General features: G+C 44.6%; 2 protein-coding genes across 3 annotated transcripts in view; both read right to left on the reverse strand.

Moving 5' to 3' along the window:
• Positions 1-17,865, reverse strand: part of ZNF862 (zinc finger protein 862) — a 28,831-nt gene extending 10,966 nt beyond the window's left edge. Inside the window, exons 1-5 of one of the 2 annotated variants that reach the window (XM_031455574.2) lie at positions 17,604-17,865; positions 12,022-12,133; positions 10,727-10,831; positions 8,492-9,189; positions 6,836-7,013 (exon numbers count right to left, since the gene is read on the reverse strand). In XM_031455574.2, coding sequence (XP_031311434.2) covers positions 6,836-7,013; positions 8,492-9,189; positions 10,727-10,831; positions 12,022-12,133; positions 17,604-17,627 — 1,117 coding nt within the window. In that variant the 5' untranslated portion in view covers positions 17,628-17,865. Of the gene's footprint in view, positions 1-6,835; positions 7,014-8,491; positions 9,190-10,726; positions 10,832-12,021; positions 12,134-15,346; positions 15,442-17,603 lie in introns of those variants that run through there. The other variant, XM_064487229.1, reaches the window with a different exon arrangement.
• Positions 17,866-23,077: 5,212 nt separating this feature from the next.
• The window catches only part of LOC105085222 (SCO-spondin), a 53,562-nt gene continuing 52,945 nt past the window's right edge, over positions 23,078-23,694 (reverse strand). The window contains exon 103 of the mRNA XM_064487791.1: positions 23,078-23,228. Coding sequence (XP_064343861.1) covers positions 23,206-23,228 — 23 coding nt within the window. The 3' untranslated portion in view covers positions 23,078-23,205. The remainder of the gene's footprint in view (positions 23,229-23,694) is intronic.

Below are 23,694 nucleotides of genomic sequence, written 5' to 3' on the forward strand. Positions count from 1 at the left end.
ATTACCATGGGGACGGGTGGGGTGAGCTACTTTCCTCTGACCTTAAGCCTAATGAGAATGGCATCCTGACCTGTATTTTCTGGAGCTGTGGGCCTACTCATAAATCCAGGCCTGGAAAAGACTAAAGGTGTAACTGACTGATGGGCTTCTTTGTTGTGGCCATTTGGGAAGAGTCTATATTCACAGGGCTTGTCAGAGCAAAAGATATATAAGTGTTTTCCATCATCCAGATATGAGCCCCACAGGGGAAGTGCCTGGAGCCACTTAAAGGGACTGCCCGTGACTGTCTATTGGCATGATGCTCCCCCAGGGAGCCCATGCAGGGCGGAGTGCTACAGCTGACACTACCCACTGCAGTGGAGTGAGAGGTCTCCAGTGACCGGGGTCTGGGGGAGTGGAGAACCCACTGACACACTTGGAGAATCAGCTTTCAGTTATCCCAGCTACAAGTAACTGGTATCTCATTACCCAGATGCCAGGTAAAACCTTTCTTGTACTTCTCCTCCCCACTTCCCCACGCCTGTTTCCAGCCAGGATGCAGAAGCCCTGGAACAAGCTAGGGGTAGGAGAATGTCTTTCTCCTTATCGCAAGATTCCAGATTCTAGACCTCAAGCAGCTGAGATGGGACAGGCAAGAAACTTTAGCTTCAAATGAAGTCCAGATTTTTAATTCACTACATAAGGATTGGACTTTTGTTTCCTATTTTTCGGTCAATTTTTAGGTCATTTAAAACTTACAGAAAAGTTTTAATATTAAAACAAGGAACTCTAATCATTTGCATTTTGTCCCATTTGCTTTATCATGCTCATGTGCCCTCCCTCCCTCTCCTCTATGTATATGCATAATATATAAAAACATATATATGTCTATGTGCAGGCTGCACACTGGAGTTACCTGGGGATCTTTTAAATATATAAATTATACATATATATATATATATATTTTTTCTGAACTATTTGAGGCTAAATTGCTTTCATACCTCCCTTTATCCCTAAATACTTCCATGAGTATTACTCAAGAAAAAGACATTCTCTTATGGGGTAGACAGAATTCTAACATGAGCTCCAGGGACCCCAATCTCTGCCCCTTGGAGTGTGAGTGGAATCTATGAAATGACATCACATCCATGATTACGTTATGGATCAAAAGAGATGTTGTCTGGGTGGCTTAATGTAATCACACCAGCAGCTTAAAAGCAGAGGAAGTCAGAGCACAAAAGCACAAAGAGGATTCAACATTTTGTTGCTGGACTGAGGATTTTATGGCCATGTGGAAAGGACCTGGGAACAGCCTCTAAGAGCTGAGAATGCTCCCTGATCAGCCCCAGAAAGAAAACAGGGACCTTAGTCCTACAACCACAAGGAGCTTGATTCTGCCAACAACCAAATAACCCAGTGATTCTTCCCAGAGCCTCCTGATTACAAGCACAAGAATATTGGTGCACAGTCTGGTGGACATCTTAATTTCAGTCATGTGAGACCCTAAGCAGGGAACCCCGCTGAGTCCACCTGGACTTCTGACCTCCAGGATTATGAGATAATAAATGGGTGTTTTTCAGCCACTAAATTTGTGATAATTTGTGTGTGGTAACTGAAAAACTAATATGTCTTATATAACCAAAGTATAATGAGCAAAAACAGAAAATTTAACATTGATATAATACTACTATTTAATCCTCAGTCCACAACTAAATGTCTTTAATTGTCCCCGAAATGTCCTTTACAGCTAGCTATACGACTATTTCCCCTAGTCCAGCATCTAATCCACAATCTTGCACTGCACTTAGGTAGCATGCTTCTCTAGTCCCTGTTAATTTGGAATAGTTTGTAAACCCTTCTTTGTCTAATCAGGACATTTTTCCCCTCAATTAAAAAAAATGTGGTAAAATACACATAACATAAAATTAACCATTTTTAAGTGTATAGCTCAGAGATATTAAATGTGTATAAGGTTATGCAGCCATCACCAATACCCATCTACAGCACTCTTCACCTTATAAAACAAATTCTACCTCCCCATCACCCACCCCCCATCCCCTGGCAACTGCCATTCTCTCTGTCTCTATGAATTTGACCGCTCTAAGTACCTTTTCAGATTATTCATCGTAAGGGAAATCATAGTTTTTATGTTTTTGTGATTGGCTTATTTCACTGAGCATAATGCCCTCAAGATTCATCCATGTTTTGACATGTGTCAGAATTTCTTCCCTTTTAAAGGCTAAATAATATTCCATTATAGTATGTATCACATTTGCTTATCCATTTATCCATCCATGGACACTTGGACTTCAGCTATTGTGAGTAATGCTGCTGAATATTGGTGCACAGATATCTCTTTGAGAACCTGCTTTTAATTATTTTGGATATATACTCAGAAGTGGAATTGCTGCGTCATATGATAATTGTATTTTAAATTCTTTAAGGAGCCACCATAGTGTTTTCCACAGTGACTGTGCCATTTCATATTCCTACCAAGGGGCACAAGGATTCCAATTTCTCCACATCCTCAAAAACACTTGCTGTTTTCCACTTGTTTGATATGAACCATCCTAATGGGTGTGAGGTGGTATCTCACTGTGGTATTGATTTGCGTTTCTTTAATTATCAGTGATATTGATCATATTTTCATGTGCTCATTGGCCATTTGTACATCTTCTTTGGAGAAATGCTTATTCAAGTCCTTTGTCCATTTTTTTGAACAGGTTGTTTTTTTGTTAAGTTTTAGGGGTTCTCTGTAGATTCTGGATATGAATCCCTTACCTGATATATGATTTGCAGATATTTTCTCCCATTCTTTGCATTGCCTTTTTACTATGTTTATATGTCTTTGATGCACAAAGTTACAATTTTCATGAAGCCCTATTTGTCTATTTTTTTTCTTTTGTTGCCTGTGCCTTTGTGTCACAGCCAAGAAATCATTGCCAAATCCGATGTTGTGAACTTATGTCCTATGTTTTCTTTTAAGAATTTTATTGTTTTAAGTCTTACATTTATGTCTTTGATCCATTTTTAGTTAATTTTTGTGTATGGTGTCAGATAAGGATCTAAATTCATTATTTTACATATGGATATCTAGTTTTCCCAGGACCATTTGTTGAAGACTGTCTTTTCTCCATCGGCACACTTGTCGTTTGGCCGCATATGTGAAGGCTTATTTCTGGGCTCTCTGTTCTATTCCACTGGGGTATATGTCTACCTTTATGCCAGTACTGCACTGTTTTGATTACTGTCGCTTTGTAGTAAGTTTTAAAATGAGTCCTCCAGCTTTGTTGCAACATTCTAATTTCAATTTATACCAGCTAAACTTCAACAGTATACAAAAACTCTGCTCCTTTACAGCTTTCCATACCGCTTTTGACCACTGATGTCACAAAATTATATCTTTATAAATGTGTGTCCCAAAACATAAACCAGTAATTCTTTTTAATGTATTAGCCCCTTAAAGTTTGTAGAAAACAAGATTTGAAGTTACAACAAAAGCTAGAAAAATACTGGCTTTTAGACTAATAATTTTTTTCCCTTTAAGCATACTGGTCTCTTAAATCATTTGGAACTGAAGGTGCAGTTACAAACCATTGTTACAATAATACCAGCTTTTATAACTGCCCATGTATTTACTTTTACTGAGATCCGTATCTCAAGTTACTGCCTAGAGTCCTTTAATTTCACCTGCAGACCCCTAGCTATGTGAGGCCTAGCTGAGTTAATGACCTCACCTGTAGGAAAGGCACTGCCCACCTGAAGTTGAGTGACCTGCCGCTCAGCATATGATGACACCTTTACTAGTAAAAACAAGGCTTACCACATAGCCCCTATATTGGCTTGTCTGCTTCTGTTACTGACAAATATTAGTATCTTAACAGTGAAATATAACCGAGTTTTCTTTTTGGAGAAAAGCAAGAGACGTCACCAAATATGGTGAAGCCAGAATTTAAAGTATGGAAATAAAAGAATAGTCAGAATTCTACAGAGTGATAAATAGTTCTAAATGGGCAAGTCCACAAAGTTAAACTTGACAGAGGAAAGCATTAAAAATAAAACATAAACCTCTTTTCTCCGTAATCAAAACGACTGTCCTCTATAAGTTCAGCCCCATTGATGAGACAGCTGGTGAGGGCAAGGAGACTGTGACAGGTGAGTGGACCTGACCTGGAAACATACCATCAGCTGACAAGCTTTAGTCAATGCAATTCAACTGCCAAACAACTGACAGAAATTAATATGGAATTCGACTGCATTAAATTGAGACTGTTGTTTTTAAAACAGGTCCAATAATTACAAAATCTGAAAGAACAAATCTGCTAGTTGTAAATCCTAATAAGAGCAATGGAAAAATTAGCTGTGTTTCCTCAAGTGAAAAGAGCAAAAGGAAATCCATAGCACGAATGTGCTGGGATGCAGCATGATGACCATCAGACCCACCAAGACCCAGGGCCTGAGCAGAGCTGCTGACGTGACCACATCCCATCAGCCCAGGGCATCAGCCCTTCTGCACCCTAGTCCTTACAGAGGCCGAGGCGAGAGAATGAACAGTGACCTGCAGAGAAGGTCGGCGAGAACCAGACCAAACCACTAACCCTCTTGCAGGGGGGAAGGGTATAGGAGTGGGGACTTCCAAAAAATTCTTATACTGTTAAAGTTTTTAAATAATCTTATATTACACTTGGTGCCATTGTTATTTTAAAATTAACAACATGCTTAGCACAATCTTGAAATGAAAAGAAATGGCGTCCAATTGGTAATAAACATATATAGAGCAGGCATTTTATCTGAGTCTGATGCATATGGAACGGGCAGAAGAGTAAGAATTTCAGTTTAGCCATTTTGCAGCTAAATGGGTTGAATTCTCAGGGCTGTTTTCTCATCCGAAAATACTACTGCTACTTGCCTTACAGGTTCTGTGTAAGGGTTAGAGAGATTGTATGTAAGACGCTCAACACAAGGACCAGCGCTTGGTAGGTGCTCAGTCAGTAGCAAAAGCCACTATTATTATTTCCAGACAGGAGAATAAAAGAAAACATAGAGGCTTCCTGTAACACCCAATATAAGCAGGTCATAGTGTTTTAAAATAAGAGATAAGAAACATTAAAAATGGATGGGATTACATCTGAACTAACACAACACTGCAAATCAACTATACTTCAATTAAAAATATGCATGGAAGATTTTTTTTAAAGACGTATAGAACTTTTCTTGGCTGCAAAAATTATGATGAGGTTTTCTTTTTCAAAATTGAGTTCACTCCAAAGAGAAGTTCTACTTGTGTTCCATTTACAAAAGATAATGCCAAATAATATTCCATTTCTAGACCCGTGTGCCCATCTTAATTTCACAGACAACTGAAGAGAACTGCCCCATCCTCCATACAGTCCTTCCTGACTCCTGCCCTCAACCCTCAAGCAAAACGAATTACTCTTCCTCTGATCATACTTATTGTTCATCCAAACAAAATGTAACCAAGACTGATCTGCCCCTTGATTTCCCTCAGTCAGTTAAGATTTCCCCACTTCCTAATATATAGAAGTTAAGAAGAAAATGATAAAATGCTCAGATGATGCTGTCAGGCTGAACAAGCCAAGTCAGGCCCACCCTGTGGGAGACGCACTGTGGTACTACTGGGTCCCCACCAAAGGGGCCCAAAAGGCAAAGCACATCCCTGCTGCCCATTCCTTCCAAGGGAAGATCAGCTTCTTGCGGGTGGGGATGTCTTTCTTCAAAATGAATCGCCTGCTTTCAAACATCATCAGTGGCAGTCATGCTCGGGAAGGTGCACTTCATCCCAGGGCCCGCGGCCCAGGACATGATTACAGCACCTCTGTCCTCGTGAAACAAAGTGTTTCACATCATTTCTAAATGTTGGGGGAGGCATTTAAAAACTGAACATCGATAAAAACAAGTAGTATACGGGTCACGTATGTTGAGAAAATAATCTCTATCTTAGCTGCAGTGAGAGGATGGTGTAAACCAGGGGCTATGACATCAACTAAGCCACAAATACTCATTTCTTCTTCTGTAGAAATGATGCAGGTCGCTGCTGCAATTCCTAAGTTATGTACAGAAGCCTGTTCTGCAAGGTTTCTGTTACAATATATGCTAGTTAAAAAAACCCACAAAACCCAAAAATCAGATAAGATGAAAAGCTGTCATTCCATTTTAGTGCCACGTGAGAACCCTGGGTGCCTGATGGAAAAAGGAAGCAAAGAGAAGAACAAGAAGCAGGTGCAGGAGACAAGACTCTGCCGGGAAGACAACAAACACCACACTGCTCCTGCTCCAGTGCAGACCTAGGACCTAGTGCCGCCAGGCCGAGACCGCCCGCCTGCTGGCCCCTCCCTCTGCCGTCGCTAGATGCCAGTCCTCCTCCCTCTGCACCTGGCTTTCAAGTCAGTTAAAACACTTCTGTTCAGACTGTCCTTATCCCTCCCTCAGATGCCCAGCTCAATTAAATCACTCTCCTTGGCAGCCCCTGGGCACTTTCCTGAACCTCTTTTATGGAACTTGTATGATCTTACAGTTTCTTATCAAAGTGTCTGTCTCTCCCACAAACCTGCCAGCCCCTTGAAAGCAGAGATCTTGACTCACTCATGTTCACCCAGCACGTAGTAAGTACTCAACAAATGTCTGGTGGAAGATGGGTGACAGGTGGGGGGATGAAGAGGAGAAAAAGCACAGTATCCCAAAGCAGGGAGAGTTCTGAGATGCAAAAAATATACTCACTCTCTGCCTACGGACAGGGAGAGGGCAGAAATGGGGTGATGACTACGAGCCACAGCTGCCCTTGTGGGTTTCCCATGTCAAGTGATGGTGGCAAACAAGGGCCTACAGGGATCTTTACCCAGGGATGCCAACAGCTCATAATTCATCCGCATCACGTCTCTGTACAGCTCCTTCTGCCGCTTGTCTAGCACGCCCCACTCCTCCCGGGTGAAATACACCGCCACATCCTCAAACACCACCGGGAGCTCCTCAAACACCACGGGAACCTCCTCAAACAGCCCCTCTTCAGAAGGATCCTGCAACAAAGAGCAGCAGTCACTCAATATTCCTCTCACATCAGACACCCACGTGTTACTTCCAGGGTCCTGCTCGAGACCTGTTTCTCCTGGAAAGCCTGCCAACAGGCCCAGATGCACTCTGAGGAACTCAGTTATCTATCGAAAGTCAAAGAAGCAAATGTGTGTGGCCCAGAGTTACTAAGTCAAAATCAAATGAACCTCAGTGCGACCGTGGAGTATCCTGGGAGGAAAGGAAAAAGCACTGAGGACTAGAGGTCTTGGCGGAAACTCGTGACTGCACACTGCCCTTTACAGCCCCAGGGGGGGCCTTCTATTCATCCACGGCTGCACAGGTGGCCGGCTGCCTCTAAGAGCACCTGCTAAGGTTTCCCACCCAGATAGGGAGGAAGAAGTAGTAAAAAAGAACTAAAGCTGCTCACATTCAGTGAGTAGGTTAGCACACACTCTGCTGCTAAAGGAATTCAGATCCTAAAAGGTTAGACCTGTTTATTAGCTTCTACTATTAAAGACTAGAAAGAACAAGAACAAGAAGAGAAATGAGCTTTGTCACTTTTCTGGATTCTGTAAAACTCCGAGTTTACTGACTTGACCTATGATGTTAGGTACGAGGAACATCTGAGCTATTCTCTTTGGAATACCAGAAGCCTTCCTCAAGACGATTTGTAGTAAAAGCCTGCTGATATGGAAGAGCTGAGAAATGGGGAAGGACCTAGTTACTCAAAGATTCTGATTAATGCAGTTTCCATACAGGCCAATTTTCCAAAGAGTTAGACAATTACAAAATAAACCTGAGGTGAGAACTAGGGCCTTGTAGGCTCCACCAGCCCCGCAGGGAGCAGAAGGGGAGCACTGAGCTGGCACTCAAGGGCTGTGGGGAGAGGCCACCACCACGACGGCCCTTCAACTCTGGCTATGTCCCACCCCCTGAGTCTTAGATGCCGCCCAACGAGATGAGTTTAACCAGCCTTGCTCCACAAGCCTCAGAGCAGCATTAAAAACATGACATAAAGGAACAAGTGTGAAGAGATTTCACAATGTTTAAAAGTGCTACATGGTTCCAAAGCTAAAGTTGAAAATGTTTTTAAAATTACGTAAGAGCTCTGAGGTTGTTTTGTGGTTATGGATTACTTCTTGAGTTCTGTGGTCATTTTGGATTCAAGATAAAGATTATCATTCTGAATTTAGGTGTTCCCTGTATGTCAGAAGTCAGGATATCCCGTCCCACTAATTACGTTTTGTTATCTGCCAAAAGGAGGTGATGATAACGGGGCTGTCGTCATAAATAAAGGAGATAATACATGTAAAGCACTTAAAACAATGCCTAGCACATTATAAAGCATGTGAGCTCATGGTAACATTATATGTTAGCAGCAGATATGGCTAATGGAATTTTTTCGTCATCATCATGCAATATATGTTGTTCTCAGTATGGAATCCTTGCCCTTGAGATACAGCAATCATTACAAACATATTACCTGTCCACGGGGTTCAGCAGAGTCATTACACAAAATGTTAACGTTTGAGGAGCCATGGATGTCATCAGCAATTTCTTTTTGCTTGAAATCGGAAATGTAGTCTAGGTACAATGCAGGAATTGCTCCATTCCCCCCAGGGTCCTCCAGGGCAGCTCTCGAGCTGGGCAGGAGCTGGGCCATGTTATCAAAGGTCCCCAGAGGCCCTGGGGGGTAAAATATGGGATAATCTGCAGTGAAGAGGTGCTCCGGGCCGGCCAGTACATCTCCAGATGCATCTTGGATTCTCTGGAAACGGGCTGCCCAGATGGGATCCCGTGCTGCCAAGGCCTTGACACAGAACACGTGGGCTTTGCTCTTGCCGTGGTATTTGAGAGTCTCCACCTTGAATGGTCCTGTGTAACCTTCTATTAATCTTGACCGTCTGTCCCTGACAGATGGGTACTCCCGGCAAGCAGAGCAAAAGAGAGCCGTTTGCTCCTCGTTCATGACCAGCCATGGGAACTGTGCAAACCATGACTTCTGGATAGACCGAGGTTTTAAGTGCTTTTTGTTTTTTCCCATACAGTCTACCTCGATGCTGCCACTCTCTGAGCTGAAGTGGGAAAGGCAGGCTTTCTTCTGAGGTGGCAGGTACAGACCAGCTTCTCTGGCTGGACTTTGCACATCCATTTCTTCCATGAAGCCCACCTTGCTTTTTCCTTTGAAGAAAAGAGACAGATGGAATTTGCTCTGAAATCTTATAGGCAGAGTAACTGCAACTCACAAAGGCACTCAGATGCATGGACAGGAAGCTGGGAACCACACCCACAAAGTGACAGCCTGCCTCACGTTCTTGTCGCTCAGTCTCCCAGCCCCAGGCCCACCTTGCCTGACCCAGAAGAAACCAAATGGGCTTTAAGCAAACCTTTTTTTTTTTTTTAATTTAAAGGACAGATACACCTGGCCAAAAAGAGATCTTTGTAATTTGATCTCTGCAACCCAAGACAGTGGCACAGTCTTCAGGAGAGCAGACTTATTCATGGGTAAGTACACTGAACTAGGAGAATGCAGGGTGAAAAAAGGTAATTGAAGCAAACACTTCCACTCCACACTCAACGGGAATCCCCTTTCATGGTACCCCTGCCAGACAGGCATCTGCACTTTGCTCAGGTACCTTTAGGGCAAGAGAGTGACCTACCTCCTGGGCAGGCAATTTTGGTCCCCAGAGAATTTTCCTAAAGCTGCAATCCATCTTTGAGTAACTTCCACCCAGGGGTGCTACTCCAGCCCTCAAGAAAAACACAAGTCTAATTCCTGTCTCACGCCACCCTTCAAAGAGGTGAAAACTCCCATGACCTCACTACGATTTTCCTTCTTGAAGCTAAACCAGAAGTTTCTTTATTCACTCCTTCATTGAAATGCAGCTTAGACAACTCTAAGTCCTCTGGAGCCATTTCTTATGCATCAACAAGTTCAGAGGCCTCGTGGCCAAGGACCCAACAGTATCTGTTCCAGGGCAATAGATCAGTCTACGAAACTGTGGCCAACCCCAGAAGCACACAGCTGCTAACAAAGAGTAAAGAGGCTCGAAATTAAGAGCCAAGCACAAGAAAAACAAACCAAATTAGTATCTGTGAATCTAGGGCTCTATGTGGTCCATCTGAGACAGATCACAAGGGAGAGCAAATTTTCGTCATTTGATTTATGCAGGAACTTGTTCCACCTCCCTTTTCTCCCGGAGGAGGGGCTGGGTTCATACTGTCACCTTACGGTCAGATGACAAGAGGCCGTCTGGCCTGGCTCCAGCCAAGCCAATCCCCGAACAGGACAGGCTTGTCAAAGGAGGAAAGCAAACATCAATTCCTAGGACTTAGCAGACATCTATTCATTTACCCGTTTGTTCCATGGTTGTCTACTGAGCAACCACGTGCCAGGCTTGGTTCTCGGCACTGGGAATAGAGTAGTAAATAAGACCAGGTCGTGCCTTCATGGGACTTAGAATATATACTGATACACAAACATCTGCTCTTGGGTAGAAGTAAATAAAGGGAGGAAAAAAATAAATAAAACGAGAGGAGAACGATGTTGGGGGAGGTGTGTGTATCTTAGATAAGGTGACAGCTTGGGGAAGAAGAACATTGTGTGTAGTCGGCAGAGAACAGGGAGAGGCAGAGGGTGAGACCAGAGCCCTGGCATCCAGCTTCCCGCTCCTTCTCCAGCTAAGCACCCCTCCTCCCAGGGCAGGTCCACACTCACCTGGGTGGTGGCTCAGGAGAGTCCTCTGGCCCTGGACTCTGGCTAGCCATGGCTCTGGCCCTCGCTCAAACTTATAGAACAGCTCTGGGTTGGCGATCGTTGGTCCTGAGTCAGGAACAGAGAAAAGCACTGTGAGGTCCTGGATCCAGGTCACACAGGCTAAAAAGGTCAGAAAACTACTGGTTCAGAGCAGAGGCTCAAACTCAAACGCTAAGAGGGACCAGATGATAATCTGAGAAAACCAGACAGAGGTGGGAGGCTGTGGATTTGAACCCGTGTGCAGAGACAGCTGCTCGACTCCACGAGGGGGCCACCAGCCAAACACCAGGCCAGTACCACTAGACCACCCCAGTTTTCAAGAGAAAACAGAAATTATATTTCTGTGTGAAGACTCCCAATGGTTAAATATTGATGATTTATTTAAATATTTTAAAGAAGCCAAACAAAAGTGATTAAAGAAAAGAAAAAAAATGGGGGAGGCCAAAGTTGGCCCGTGAGCTGCTGCTTTGCCACTTCCGGTTTAAAAGAATTGGTTTTCAAACCGTTTTTAGCAGGCACGGAAAGCACAGTCCCTCCATCCACAGAGAGCTCAGACTTGCTCCCACAACCCTTAGGGGCCAAGAAGAAAAGAAGCAAAGAAAGGCCTGGCAGATGGTCATCAAACAGAAGTCAGAAAGAGGACAAATGCACGTACACACACTGAAACACAATCGCCTCTGTCCATGGTACAGAGAAAGAACATCCACAAAATAAAAAAGATGAAGAACACCTACATTGGCACAAAGTTTTAAGTTTTGCCTCATTAAACCTTTACAACAACCCTGTGAAGAAAGAAACCAAGGCTTAAAAAGGCTAATGGGCTTGGCAAACGCACACCACATCACGTGGTAGAGGTGGGACTGAGACCAGGTTTCCACACTGCGAATCTGATGCTTGTTCAACCCTGCCCACCACCTGCAGCGTCCTATGGGCACCTGAAACAAATGCACCTTGCAGCTCCGCAGTCCACAGGTGGGGCTTCCCACCTGGAACCCCACGATATCCTGAGACATCCAGGTCTAGCCTTGATGTGCCCAATCTCTCCACTTCTTCTGGACAATTTAAACGGAGAAGAGAAAGGGTGATGTGTGAATCCATGTGCAGCTGAGTCAGATATGGGACTGAGTGGATAAACAGTGTAAAGATGCCTGAAAACAGTGGTAGAGTTCCAGAAAATTCCCAAGTATGTCATAGTCAGACATGGTGGGAATGCTGACCTAGGGTCAGGCAGTGGGGAAATGAACAGGATTCCATACCCAGTGGTGCCTCCAGCTTGTCAGAACCACAGAGCTCCTTCCGCTGCTGACTCAGCAGCATCCATTCCTCCTGAAGCAAGTACACCGTGATGTCATCAAACGTCACAGGAGCCTGGAAGGAAAAATGACACCAGATAAGCACCAACTTCTTCCTTAAGCTTCTACACCTAGGATCACAACCACCGGAGGGCCCCTCTTCTCTGGGAACAGCTCCGACTGGGGGAGGGGGCACTGTCAACCTACATACAAGACCTACACCGCATCGCTCTCACAGCCTGGGTACAAGTCACGGGGCAATGAGACTCGTTCTAGGAAGGGCCATACACCGAAACAAAGCGTCATAAAGAAGGCCGACTCAGGAAATGCACCATCCTTTCCCGGCATGCTCTTCATCTGCCTTCCCCCAGGACCCGTTACTTCTCAGCCAGGGCATCAGCAACAGCTTATGGCACATTCTTTGGCAAAATCTTGAACATGGTAAATCTTCAGTTAGGAAGATGTATCTGATTTCTAGAAACAATCTAAAGTCGCTCAGAACTATGTGAGTGAAGTTGATGATCAAGATAGGCAAAGCTTTAGAGCTGAGAACTATATTCCATGGGACTTGTAAAGTAGCTCTGTCTCACCAAAAAGGGATGAGGAAATTCAGAAAGTGTTTTGGAGAGTTCTGGATTAAGATGGCAGATTGAACAAGTACACCCAATTTTGCTTCCTTCTGTGATTCAAAAGACACCCTCCCTGCCCACCCACCCACCAAAACAAACAAAAACACCAACCTCCAAACAAAACACCCACTAGGATGGAGAACAAAACGAGGGGACAAGAGCAATACAATTTTGTTAAAGGAAAAGCAGATGAAAAAGTAATAACTAAGCAGATCCAAGAAAATCGAATCCTCACCCAGCAGTGGGCAAAGTCAGAAACAATCCAGTTTACACAGCTACATCCTCAAGACTTGGGATCCTGCAGCTGCGGAATCTCTGGCCTGGGAGTGAAGATAGTGAGGCTAAAATAATAAGAACTGGGGGAAAGCTGTTTGCTAACAAATGCCAGCCCAGTTCCCCTACACGGGATCCAAGTTGATAAACCCCTCCCTTTAGTGAGCTCAGTGCTTCCAGTTAGAATGCTGGTTTCCACTATTAAGTGTCAGCAAACAACTGGACTAGCAGACATCTGGGGAAAGGCTGTAACAGGTCTGATAGAGACCAAAATAGATGGTGGGGTGAGGGGAGGAGGGGAAGAAATGGATGTGAGGCATGGAGGAAAAAACTTTAAAAAACAAAACTATCATCAAAAGCCTCAGAGAGGTAAGATACTGCAGCCATGAAACAAGCAGTTATAAAAGAAATAATCAGAAAACCTTTCTGTTTAGCCTTTTAAATTTTATGCCACCATTTATCACCTAGTCAAAGAAAATTATCAACAACAAAAAATCTCCTACCCCCAAAGAAAAACAACATTTCGGGTAACAGCACCCTTGGAGTAAGTATAAGTCCTCCCAAAGTGACAGCTCTGAAGGGGACGCATTCATTTCCATTCATAACAAGTTCTAGTATATTTGTTTAAAATTGCCTGTAACTTTACGCTCAGATTTCAAACACATGAATCTATTTTAACTTCAACAGTGAAACTTTTTGAGAAAAACAATACAGATAATGCTTATCAGTCACTGTTGAACTGTATGTTTAAAAATAATCTGAGTATTTTTCTGAGTAAATACATGTTCACTGCAGAAAATTTAGACAATAAGCAGAAAAAAAACCGTTTTAAGTTCACCCACAATCTCCTTACTGATCATTACTATTGACATTTGGTAGGTAACCTTCCAGTCTTTTGTCTGTTAATATGTATGAATGAACAGGTTTTAAAACAAAAATGGAATTGTACTGCCAAATGCATATGTTTTAAATAATTACTTGCTCTCAGAGCATCTTCCAAAGCAAAATGCAATTATAATTCCAAAAACCTGCTGGAGGCTGGGCTCTGCTAGAAGCAGGCAGGCAGACAAGAAAGGGGTACTCACAGATAAGGCCTAAGGAGAGCCAGCGTGGCGAGGGGGAAGAAAACCCTTGAGATTATACAGCAGGCAGATCCCAGGAGGACTACGGTACACCAGGACGAGAGGGCAAGCTGCTCCCACCAGGGCCGGCTAAAGAGTTTGTGATCAAGGGTAAACAGGGTTCCCTATTCATTCCCACCTGCCGGTCTTCCTGAGGGAACAGGTGGGCATAATGAAGCCCATGGACCCACTGCTTTAGTTTATGAGCACCACAAGGATGAAGAGTATGGCCAGGACCGAATGTTTAGATAATAAAGAAGTGTCTTCCCAACAAAAGTGATTACCTTAACCCTGGTTCCTCTCTTTTAACCAATACTATGGCAAGAGCCTTCTGATTCCAGTTGACTGCAATGTAAAGAAAACACAAATCTGCAGAAAATTTAGACTTGACTAAGAGGAATTTCTTATCTACACAGAAAGCGAAGAGTATCTCTGGATGTTCTATTTTAGTGGTGCCCACTGTCTATAAGGTAGAGCTCTGATTTCTCAGCCACACCCCAAGTCCCCTCGATCTGAACTTAACCTTCCTCCCTAACCTTCGCTCAAAGTCCTGCCCTACCTGGAATCTCTACTGCAGCCAGATTAGCGTAAGGGTAATTGATCAACACATCTTGCAGCTTTCCTCCCTCTACACACCCAGCCTTTACGTTCCCTGACTCTGCCCACTGCCTCCCACCCACTTAGGGCCCACCCGCTCACCCAGTTCCTATTCACATGCCACCTCCGTCACAAGGGACTTCCCACCCACCTGGTCCCAGTGCGTCCCCTTCCCCTGAGCAAGGAAGGCTTACATCCGTCGTGGTGCCTGGTCCTCAGGAAGCCTGTGCTGATTTTCCTTTATCTCCTTCCCCATCACCACCCCTCTCCCCATCACATTATACAGAAAATATTTCATAGGCACTTACTTTTTTCATTCAATGTGCATTTGATTTGTTTCTACGTGCCAGCAGATCATAAGATATAAAAGACACTACAGGGGAGAGGGTATGGCTCTGTGGTAGAGTGCGTCCTTAGCATGCACAAGGTCCTGGGCCCACTCTCCAGTACCTCCATTAAACAAATAAATAAACCTAACTACCTCCCCCTAAAAAAACAAAAACAAAATACTATATTCATCAAGCAGATTAAATTCAGGAGGTGACAGACAACTATGATGTAAGTGCAATAATAAAACTGAGACCAGAGAAAACTGAGAAGGGAATGATCACTTCCATGGGAAGGACAGAGGGACCAGGAACCCAAAATAAGGAGGCAATAAGTACATACACAATAAATACTCCCATTTGGCAGCAGGAACAACAGTCTCTCAGAGGGCACACGAGGTGTCAGGCTGCAGTGCTCCTCACAGCACCCACCTTATAGCAAAACAGCTCCTGTAGACATGCTATTTTGAGTCATTCATTCAATAAATACTTTCTGAGAACCTATTAAATGCCAGATACTGCTGCGCCATTCTAGCTGGGGATATAACAGAGACTAAAATCAGCAAACATGTAAATGAATAAATAAACGTGATCATCTGATATAGTGATAATGGCTGGGAAGAAAATAAAACAGGATAATAGGAGATAGTGATGGGGCAAAGTCTTTGACTTCTATCCTATTCTGCCAATGACAGGCAAGATACTCCACACCCAATCCAATAGCCCAAGATTGCTTTTAGTTAATAAATGTCACAAAATAGCATCAAAGGAAGATTCTAATAACAGACCAAACTACTACCTCAAGTGGACCCCCTAGTCTCCAAGCTTTGAGACAAAAAAGTGATATTCAGAATAGAACTTTAGAATAGCACAGCCATTCCACCGAGGCCTTAGTATCGTCACTCGTCTGCAATACATCTTACACTGCTGGTTTGTTTTGCAATCACTTTATTTCATCTTTGGATAACATCCTCATTCCCCCTGCTAGAAAACAGACGTTCCTGGGAAAGGTGTCCTTTTGAGACACCCTGCAAACAAGATTAGAATCATGAGTGAAATTTTCAGACTCCAAGGTTTTCAATTAGTGGTTGAGCCTGAAAAGGACATAAAATTTCTCCTCCACCTCCCAAAATGTTTGTATTTTTCTATTCTCTCATTAAAGGCTAAGAAAGCCTACAACTGAACAGAATAGCTTGAAATCAATCTCAAATCACTAATTCCAATTTTCAATGCCAATTGTTTATAACCCTTCCTCCTCACTACATTCTGCCCCCTCTCTGTCCAAAATCAGATTCAGTCTAAACTAATCGGAGGATAAACCTGAGAGTAAGGGCCACTTCCCTTACTTTTTTGATATCTGCTAAAGTGCTTAACACGAGGCTGGCAAACAGTTTAATCTTTCTTCAGTTTCTTTAGTTAGGTTCTGTTGAGCTTTATTGTCTTGGACTCTTTACTTTGAGGGTTGTTTCATCTGGAAAATATATCACTGTAGCTTGTGGAAAGGAAGGAGTACAGAAGAGTTGCTTAAGCTAGGAGTAACTTTTTGTAATGCAGAGTCCTTCCCAGTCTTTCCAGGAAAAACTGGAGCATCAAAATAATCTCATTATCTTTCTCTCTTGTCTGTGGGACAACACTTCCAGGCTTACCCAAGTTACTGAAGTGACAATTGCAGGAGAGTTCCTGGGGGAAAGTGGTCATTTCATATTTATTCTTGTACTTCCAGCATCTACATCAACTTAAATCACAGATCAAACTGTTTATTAAATGAACAATTTTTTTGAAAGAGAGACTCAATACGCACTTGAAAATATTTGTTGAGGAAATTCCCTCTGTGCCAAAGAAGAAACGATCGTCAAGAACTTGCAGCAAAGAACATCCAGAAAGATCTTAGTCCCAAAGGCTGCTAATGTCTCAGTCAAGCGCCTACAACCAGGCTGGTCTCTGCGGACACTGCCTCCAAGCTCCATCTCGTCAAACCTACTTAACTCTACCTTCAAGCATTTTTTCCCCTACCATTTCTTCCAACTTACAGCCTCCTGCCCAAAGCCTGAAGGAATATGCTTCTAAGCAATACTCAGATACTCCTCGAAGTAGATAAGCTAGACACAGAAACCGGCAAGAAATATGCCAGATGCCTTGTCTTTTTCTTCTCAGTTGTTTCTTGGGAAGGGGGAATCGAGGCAGGGCGAAGCCCTCACCTTGTCTCCCGGGATTCCTACCCTTAGCTACCACTGGGGTCTTATCCAGCCTCAAAGCCTTAAAACACGCTGGGCCTCTTCAAAACGCCAACGGCGGTGTGGGAAAACAGGAAGCACTTTCGCGTTTCTACATTGGGCGGGTCGCCCCCCCACCCCCCAGCATCAACCCAGCGGCGACTCGGCTGACGGCGGCCGGGGAGGGAGGGAGGGAGCGAGCGGAACGCTGCGCGGGACTCGCCCGAGGCGGCCGCCCAAGTGCAGAGGAAGAGGCGGCGGGCGAGCGGGCGAGCCCTTCCCTGCAAGGCTGGCTCATCTGCGGGGACTCCGCCCGTACCGCCCGCCTCGCAGGCGCCCGGATCGGGGGCGAGGGAGTGGGAGGCCCCAGGGCCCTTCCAGGCCTACCTTCCCCGACTCCCCGAGCTCCATGGCCCCGCCTTTGGTGCCCCGTGCTGACCCCGCCACTGCCGCCAGGCCGCCCCCTCCCCCCGTGGCCTGGCCCGAGGGCGCTGCCGCCGCGACCACCGTGAGGACCGGGCCCCCGGAGGGGAGGGCGACCCGGTGAGGAGGGGGCGCGGCCTGGAGCCGACTCTCTCTTGTGGGGCGGGGAGTGGCACTCGCCGAGCCGGGAGAGGCGCGCCGCGGTCACTTGCGTCGCGTCGAGTGAACTGCTTTACGGCAGCCGCCTAGCCCGAGGCGCCGGGGCATCATGGGAAGCTCAGTCCAGGCTCGGTAAGCGGCTCTCAAAGCTGCTATTGGCTCCGGGAATACGGGGTCCGGATTGGACGCCAAGCAGCTTGCTCTCGGCCCTTTCAGCCTCCCTCCCCGGCTATGGTTACTAGGTAACGTACCCACGACGCCCTCTCAGGCCCTGTAATAAGGGCAAAGTGCTCCGACTGGGCTATGAAGTTGCTTTCTCTTGCGTCTGTTCCCTCGCATTTAGTTATGTGAAGGAGGTTCTATTGTGTTCCCTCAGAATTCATATATAACCCCTATAGGATGGTACTTAGATGTGGGGCCTTTGGGAAGTAATTAGGTTTAGATGAGATCATGAGGGTGGGATCCTCACGATGGGTTTGGTGTGTTTATAAGAAGAGACACGGGGAACTTTGTTTCTCTCTGCCATGTGAGGAAACAGTGAGAAGGCAGCTGTCAGCCAGAAAGAGAGTTCTTACCAGAACCTGTCCATGCTGGCACTTTGATCTTGGACTTCCAGCCTCCATAACAGTGAGAAAATAAATGTCAGTTGTTTAAGTCACCCAGTCTATAATGTTTTGTTTTTGTAGCCTGAGCCAACTGAAACAGGAGGGGAAGAGAGGTGTTGTGTAGGAAGGGCAATTGGGCATAAGAAACAGCATCAGCAAAACCAGAAAGATGAGCAAATGGTGTCTATAAGGACAGTGTGTAAGACGGGAAGTTGTGGGAAGTGATGCTGGAGAGACACTGGGGCTGGATGTGGAAGGCACTGCGTACTGCCTTAAAGGACTTGAAATAAGTTTTTAGCTGGCAAACGGTATGGGCAGATTCACACTTCAGTTGCTCAGTACTATTGCAGAGTAGAGGGTGAATTTAAAAAGCAAAGGATAGAAGAGAAAAAAAACCACTCTATAAATATATACTTGCTCTCCTTTCTCCTCTCATCTTCTTTAAAAGATGTAAAATTAAAGTAATAATTGTAACAATGCATTGTTTCACTTGTTATATATGGATGTAATATGTATAATAATAGTACAAATAATGGACAGTAAAGTGCAGAAATCTTAAGTGTACAACTCATATTTTTACATGTGTACCATATAGCCACCACCCAGATCAGATATAAAAAATTTGCAGCATTCTAGAAAGCTTCCCTGTGACCCTCTCATTATGTGTATGTGAAGGTAAAACTACAGAAAATAAGGAAATGATTATTATAAAAGTATTTTATACTAACTTTAGGAGAGAGGGAATTCAATATGGGTGGGAAGGGACCCCTGAGGGCTTCTGTGGTGAGAAGTGTTCTATTTCTAGACCTGGATGGTAGTTACCCGATATCTGCTTTACAATTATTTATTGAGTTGTTCATTTATGTTTTATGCACTTTTACATATGTGTGTTTTAAACTGCAATTCAAAGTTTTAAATAAAAATAAAGCAAATATAATTTATATTTAAATTTTTAATTAATTTATATTGCCATACTTATTGTTAAATATTTTGATTATCACCCCTGAAAGGTCCCAAGTAACCATTTTCCATTATATGATCCTGCTCTCCTGGCCAGGGTTGACCAGATTTAAACTCAGCAGGGCCAATGAGAATATCTTCTCTAGAAATGTGAGAGAGTTCGATCAGGTTGGTGGAACTGCAGTAGACTTTGTATTAGTCAGCTCAGGCTGCCATAACAACATAGACTGTGTGGCTTAAACAAGAGACATTTACTTTCTCACAGTTCTGGAGACTAGAAGTCTGAGATCAGCATGCCAACGTGGTTGGTTTCTGGTAAGACCTCTGCTGCTGGCTTGTGGCTGTGTGTTCATCTGACCTCTTCTTTCTGTGTACTGGTGGAGAGTAGGGGGAGGGGACAAGCTCTCTGGAGTCTCTTCTAATAAGGATGCTAATCTATCAGGGCCCCACCCTTATGACTTCATGTAACCTTAGTTACCTCCATAAAGGTCCTGTTTCCACATACAGGCACACTGGGATTTAGGGCCTCAGCATATGAATTTGGCAGGGGGCCCAATTCAGTCCACAACCTTGTTTTGAGCAGTCACCCTCTGCTAGGTGCACTCACTAGTAGCGGAGTCTGCATTACTGAGAAAGTACAAAGAGGGAGATGCACAACAAATGAGAAGGCAGAGAGAGGGCTCCAGATAGCCCTCCAGCCTCCAGCTCCCAGACTCAGCTATATCAGGACCTTGGAGAGCTATATTTCTGCTCATGCATTATCCCTGTATCTGTATAACAAATTCTCATCTGTAGATTAAAAATTTGGAGGTGAGGTGGTTGAGACGGCCAGGGTAGATAATTCTTTCCACAAGTTTTTCAATGAAAGTGTACAGAGAAATGGGGCAGTATCTAGAGGGGAATGTGGGATTGAGGCCAAGGGCCAAGATGTGGACACAAAATCCTGTTTCTGTGTTGGTGGAACGGGAACTGATGGTTCAGCAAAGATGGAGTGATGCAAGGACCCAAGTCCTTGAGGAGGCAAGAGGACCGAGGACCAGAGTACAGGGGCCCTTTAGAGGGGTAGGAGTGCTTCTGGATGATACCAGAGGGGAAGGAGGAGAAGATGGAGTAGGTGTAGGTTTGTTTGTAGGTTTACTGAGAGAATTCCCATCTGATGATATCTCAATGAGACAAGATCATCTCAGGAAAATGCAGAGGGGGAAAAAGTGGAGGTGTGCCTGGTCATCTCAGAGAATGGGAAACAGCTGATGGGGAAACATAGCAAGTCGGATGGCCAGTTGAATTAAAAGCCAATTTGAGTTTTGTGATCACAGATTTAAGGTAAAAACAACCTATTTACTCTGTCTAGAAGCAAAAAACTTGGGCAGATATTTTGGTTGGAATATTGCCAGGTGGATATGAATGAAGGGATAGAAAAGTGAGGGAATGAATGGTATTTGCAGTGGAGTGGCCAATAATAATTATAGAAAGGTGATTCTCAATTCCAGCTAGGTGCGCATTAGAATTACCCATGGGGCTTTCAAAGAACCTGATTTGATGGTTCAGGATGGAGCCTGGGGATTGTTATTTATTAAAAGCTTCTCAGGTGATTCTAATTTGTAGTTGGTGTTGAGACTCACCATGCAGACCAGGAATCCTGATGGAAGACAGGAGGCGGGGTAATGAGAAGTGAGAACTTGGAGGGGTCAATGGAATTGAAATCACAAAAACAGTGATGAATGACAGCAGTGGGGGTGAGAGAAAGTAAGCTGGGATGAGAGGAAGTTATGATCAGTGAGTAAATATTTGCACGTGTTTGAAAATGGTCAAGTCGTAGGAGTGGATTCCCAAGGTGAAATGAAGGAGAAGGTCATGACAGGTGAGGAAGCAAAGAATATGAGACTGAAATTTTAAATGGATTATCCACATGGACACTGAAAATGTGTGGAAAGAGGTGAAGTCTTTGGAGATGGGGAAGGACTACAGGGAGCAGGATAGGGTGGTGTAGCTAGGTGGCACAAGCTACGCAGGAAGAGGGCTCTTTGTGGGAGGAAGAGGGAGAGCTGGCCAGCAAAACCAGGAGAATGAGCATCACAAAAGGTGAGCGTTTCTCTTCCTGGCCCTGAGTTGGAATTTGGGAGAAATACCAGCTTCCAGGTGGGCGGAGACTCAGGGAGAGATGATAAGTGATATTCAGGTTGATATTCTGGTCAGCAGTATATCCAAGTGCATAGCATGTGTATTGAAGGACAGAAACCAAGTGGACATTCAGGTTATAATGGCTGCTTTACTATCAGGAATGCCAATCCTTTTACACAGTTTCCTTCCCAAATATTTCTGATAGTCCTCCATTGAGGGATGTATGTGATTTTTTTTTTTTTTTGAGTAAAGATAGGTTTATTTAGAGAGATACATACTCCGTAGAGTGTAGGCTGTTTCAGGAGGCAAGAGAAAGGCCACGAGGTGTGGGGGTTGGGTGTTCAGGTTAAAGTAGAAGTAGATACACAGGGCATGGGCCATCTCTGAAGACAAAGGAGCAAAAAGAGGCGGCCATATATGTGATTAAGAATGAATAATTATCATTGGTTTCCTGTTAGAAACCTGGTGGGAAGTAGGGACCCCAGCCTGGCCTTGAAGCCATACTGAGACCCTGACTAGCCATGCAGCCCTACAATGGGAGGAGGGATTTCTAAATGCCCTCCCCCGAGAGATGTCCCACCCTAACTCCTGGGGCCTGCGGATGTGATGAGATATCACTTCCTTGATTGTGGTACACTGTGTGGCACAACTGACCTTAAAATGGGGAGAGTATCCTGATCTGGGTGGACCCAATGTGCACATGGGGTCTTTGAAAATCAGAGTTTTCTCTGTCCTGGGCAGAAAGGAATGCCTTAAGGACAAATATTTTCTGACTCATGTCAATCACAATTCTGTCCACGCAACTTTTAACGACCTCGTGGCTTTTTGTCTTTGTAAACCCATCCGCTGTCTCTTTCTCTTCCTTGGACCACTCCTTCAGGGTTACCCAAATCTGTGTCTCCTGAATTGCAATTCTTAAGACCCCAAATAAACTTATTTGCAGCCTCCTGCAGTATTTATTTTGGTTAACAGATGAATCTCCAAATCATCGTGCTAATCCAAAGCTGCTAGACATTTACATGAAATGTCCAGAAAAGGCAAATCTGTTGAGGTAGAAAGCAGTTTAGTGGCTGCCTGGGGCTGGAGATGGGAAGGATGGATTGTAAAATGGGCTTGAAATAATGGAAATGTTCTCTAACTGGATTGTCATGATTTTGTGCAACTTTAGGTATTTTCTGTAAAAGTCACTGAAGTGTAAACTTAAAATGGGTGAATTTCATAGGATATAAATTATACCTCAATAAAACTTTATAAAAGGAGGAGGAGAAGCACACATCAGCATGAGATGAGTGGATCTTGTGTGGAAATGCCCACCACAGCTGCAGCTGACGTCAGATGGGTTGTGGGATGCAACCTGGAGCCCTAGAGATGACTTACACCAGAGCTCTTCAGACTTGACATTCACCGGCTACAGATGGGGTAACTGAGGCTCAGATATGGGAAGTGACTTGCCCAAGTTCACTAGCACGGCAGGTTCATAGAGGTTCCCTAGGAGACAGTCCTTGTGCTGGTCCAGGCCAGGGCTCAGACCCCTCCTTCCTCCCCTTCCCCTCTGGGCCCAGGGATGCAGACTCTGCACACAGGCTTGCTGCCAATGTCACTTTATTTGGAATATGCTGGAGCCAGGGCATGGAGAGGATGGCTGGGCATGGGAGGAGGGGTCAGTGCTGCTGAGATAAGTGATCACGTGAGGAGCAGCGGGGCCTCATCCAGTGGAGCCATCAGCGCTTTGAGAAATCACCTCCTGGAGGACAAATGAAGGGCAGATGTGCTAGCGAAAAAAGGCAGAGTGGTCAGGCCCGGAAGGGATGCGGCTGGAGAGAGGGCCGTCTGAGCCAACTGGCAGAAGAGGAAGGAAGAAGCTCCAGGAAGAAGCCCAGAACAAAGGTGGGCTCTTGCCCTGCGCTCCATCCACGGGGTATCAGCGCCTGGGTTTCTCTCTCACCTGCCACACATTGTGGCCTCAGGGTATCATATACCAGGTATTTAACAAGAACCAGACACTTCCCACTGAGTCCTCTCAACAAGCCTGTGCAGATTGTCAGCCCGGTTGTAAAGATGAGGTCATGGAGACTCAGCAAGGAAGAAATAGACAAGCTGGGATTTGAATCCAGTATGCCTGACTCCAAGCACCCAACCTTACTCTTGATTGGGGAAGAAATCAACACGAATGCTAAGAAGGGGGATGGGGTGGAGCAGAAGGACTCAAG

Source organism: Camelus dromedarius, chromosome 7, assembly GCF_036321535.1.
Source record: "Camelus dromedarius isolate mCamDro1 chromosome 7, mCamDro1.pat, whole genome shotgun sequence".
NCBI classification, from domain to species: domain Eukaryota; kingdom Metazoa; phylum Chordata; class Mammalia; order Artiodactyla; family Camelidae; genus Camelus; species Camelus dromedarius.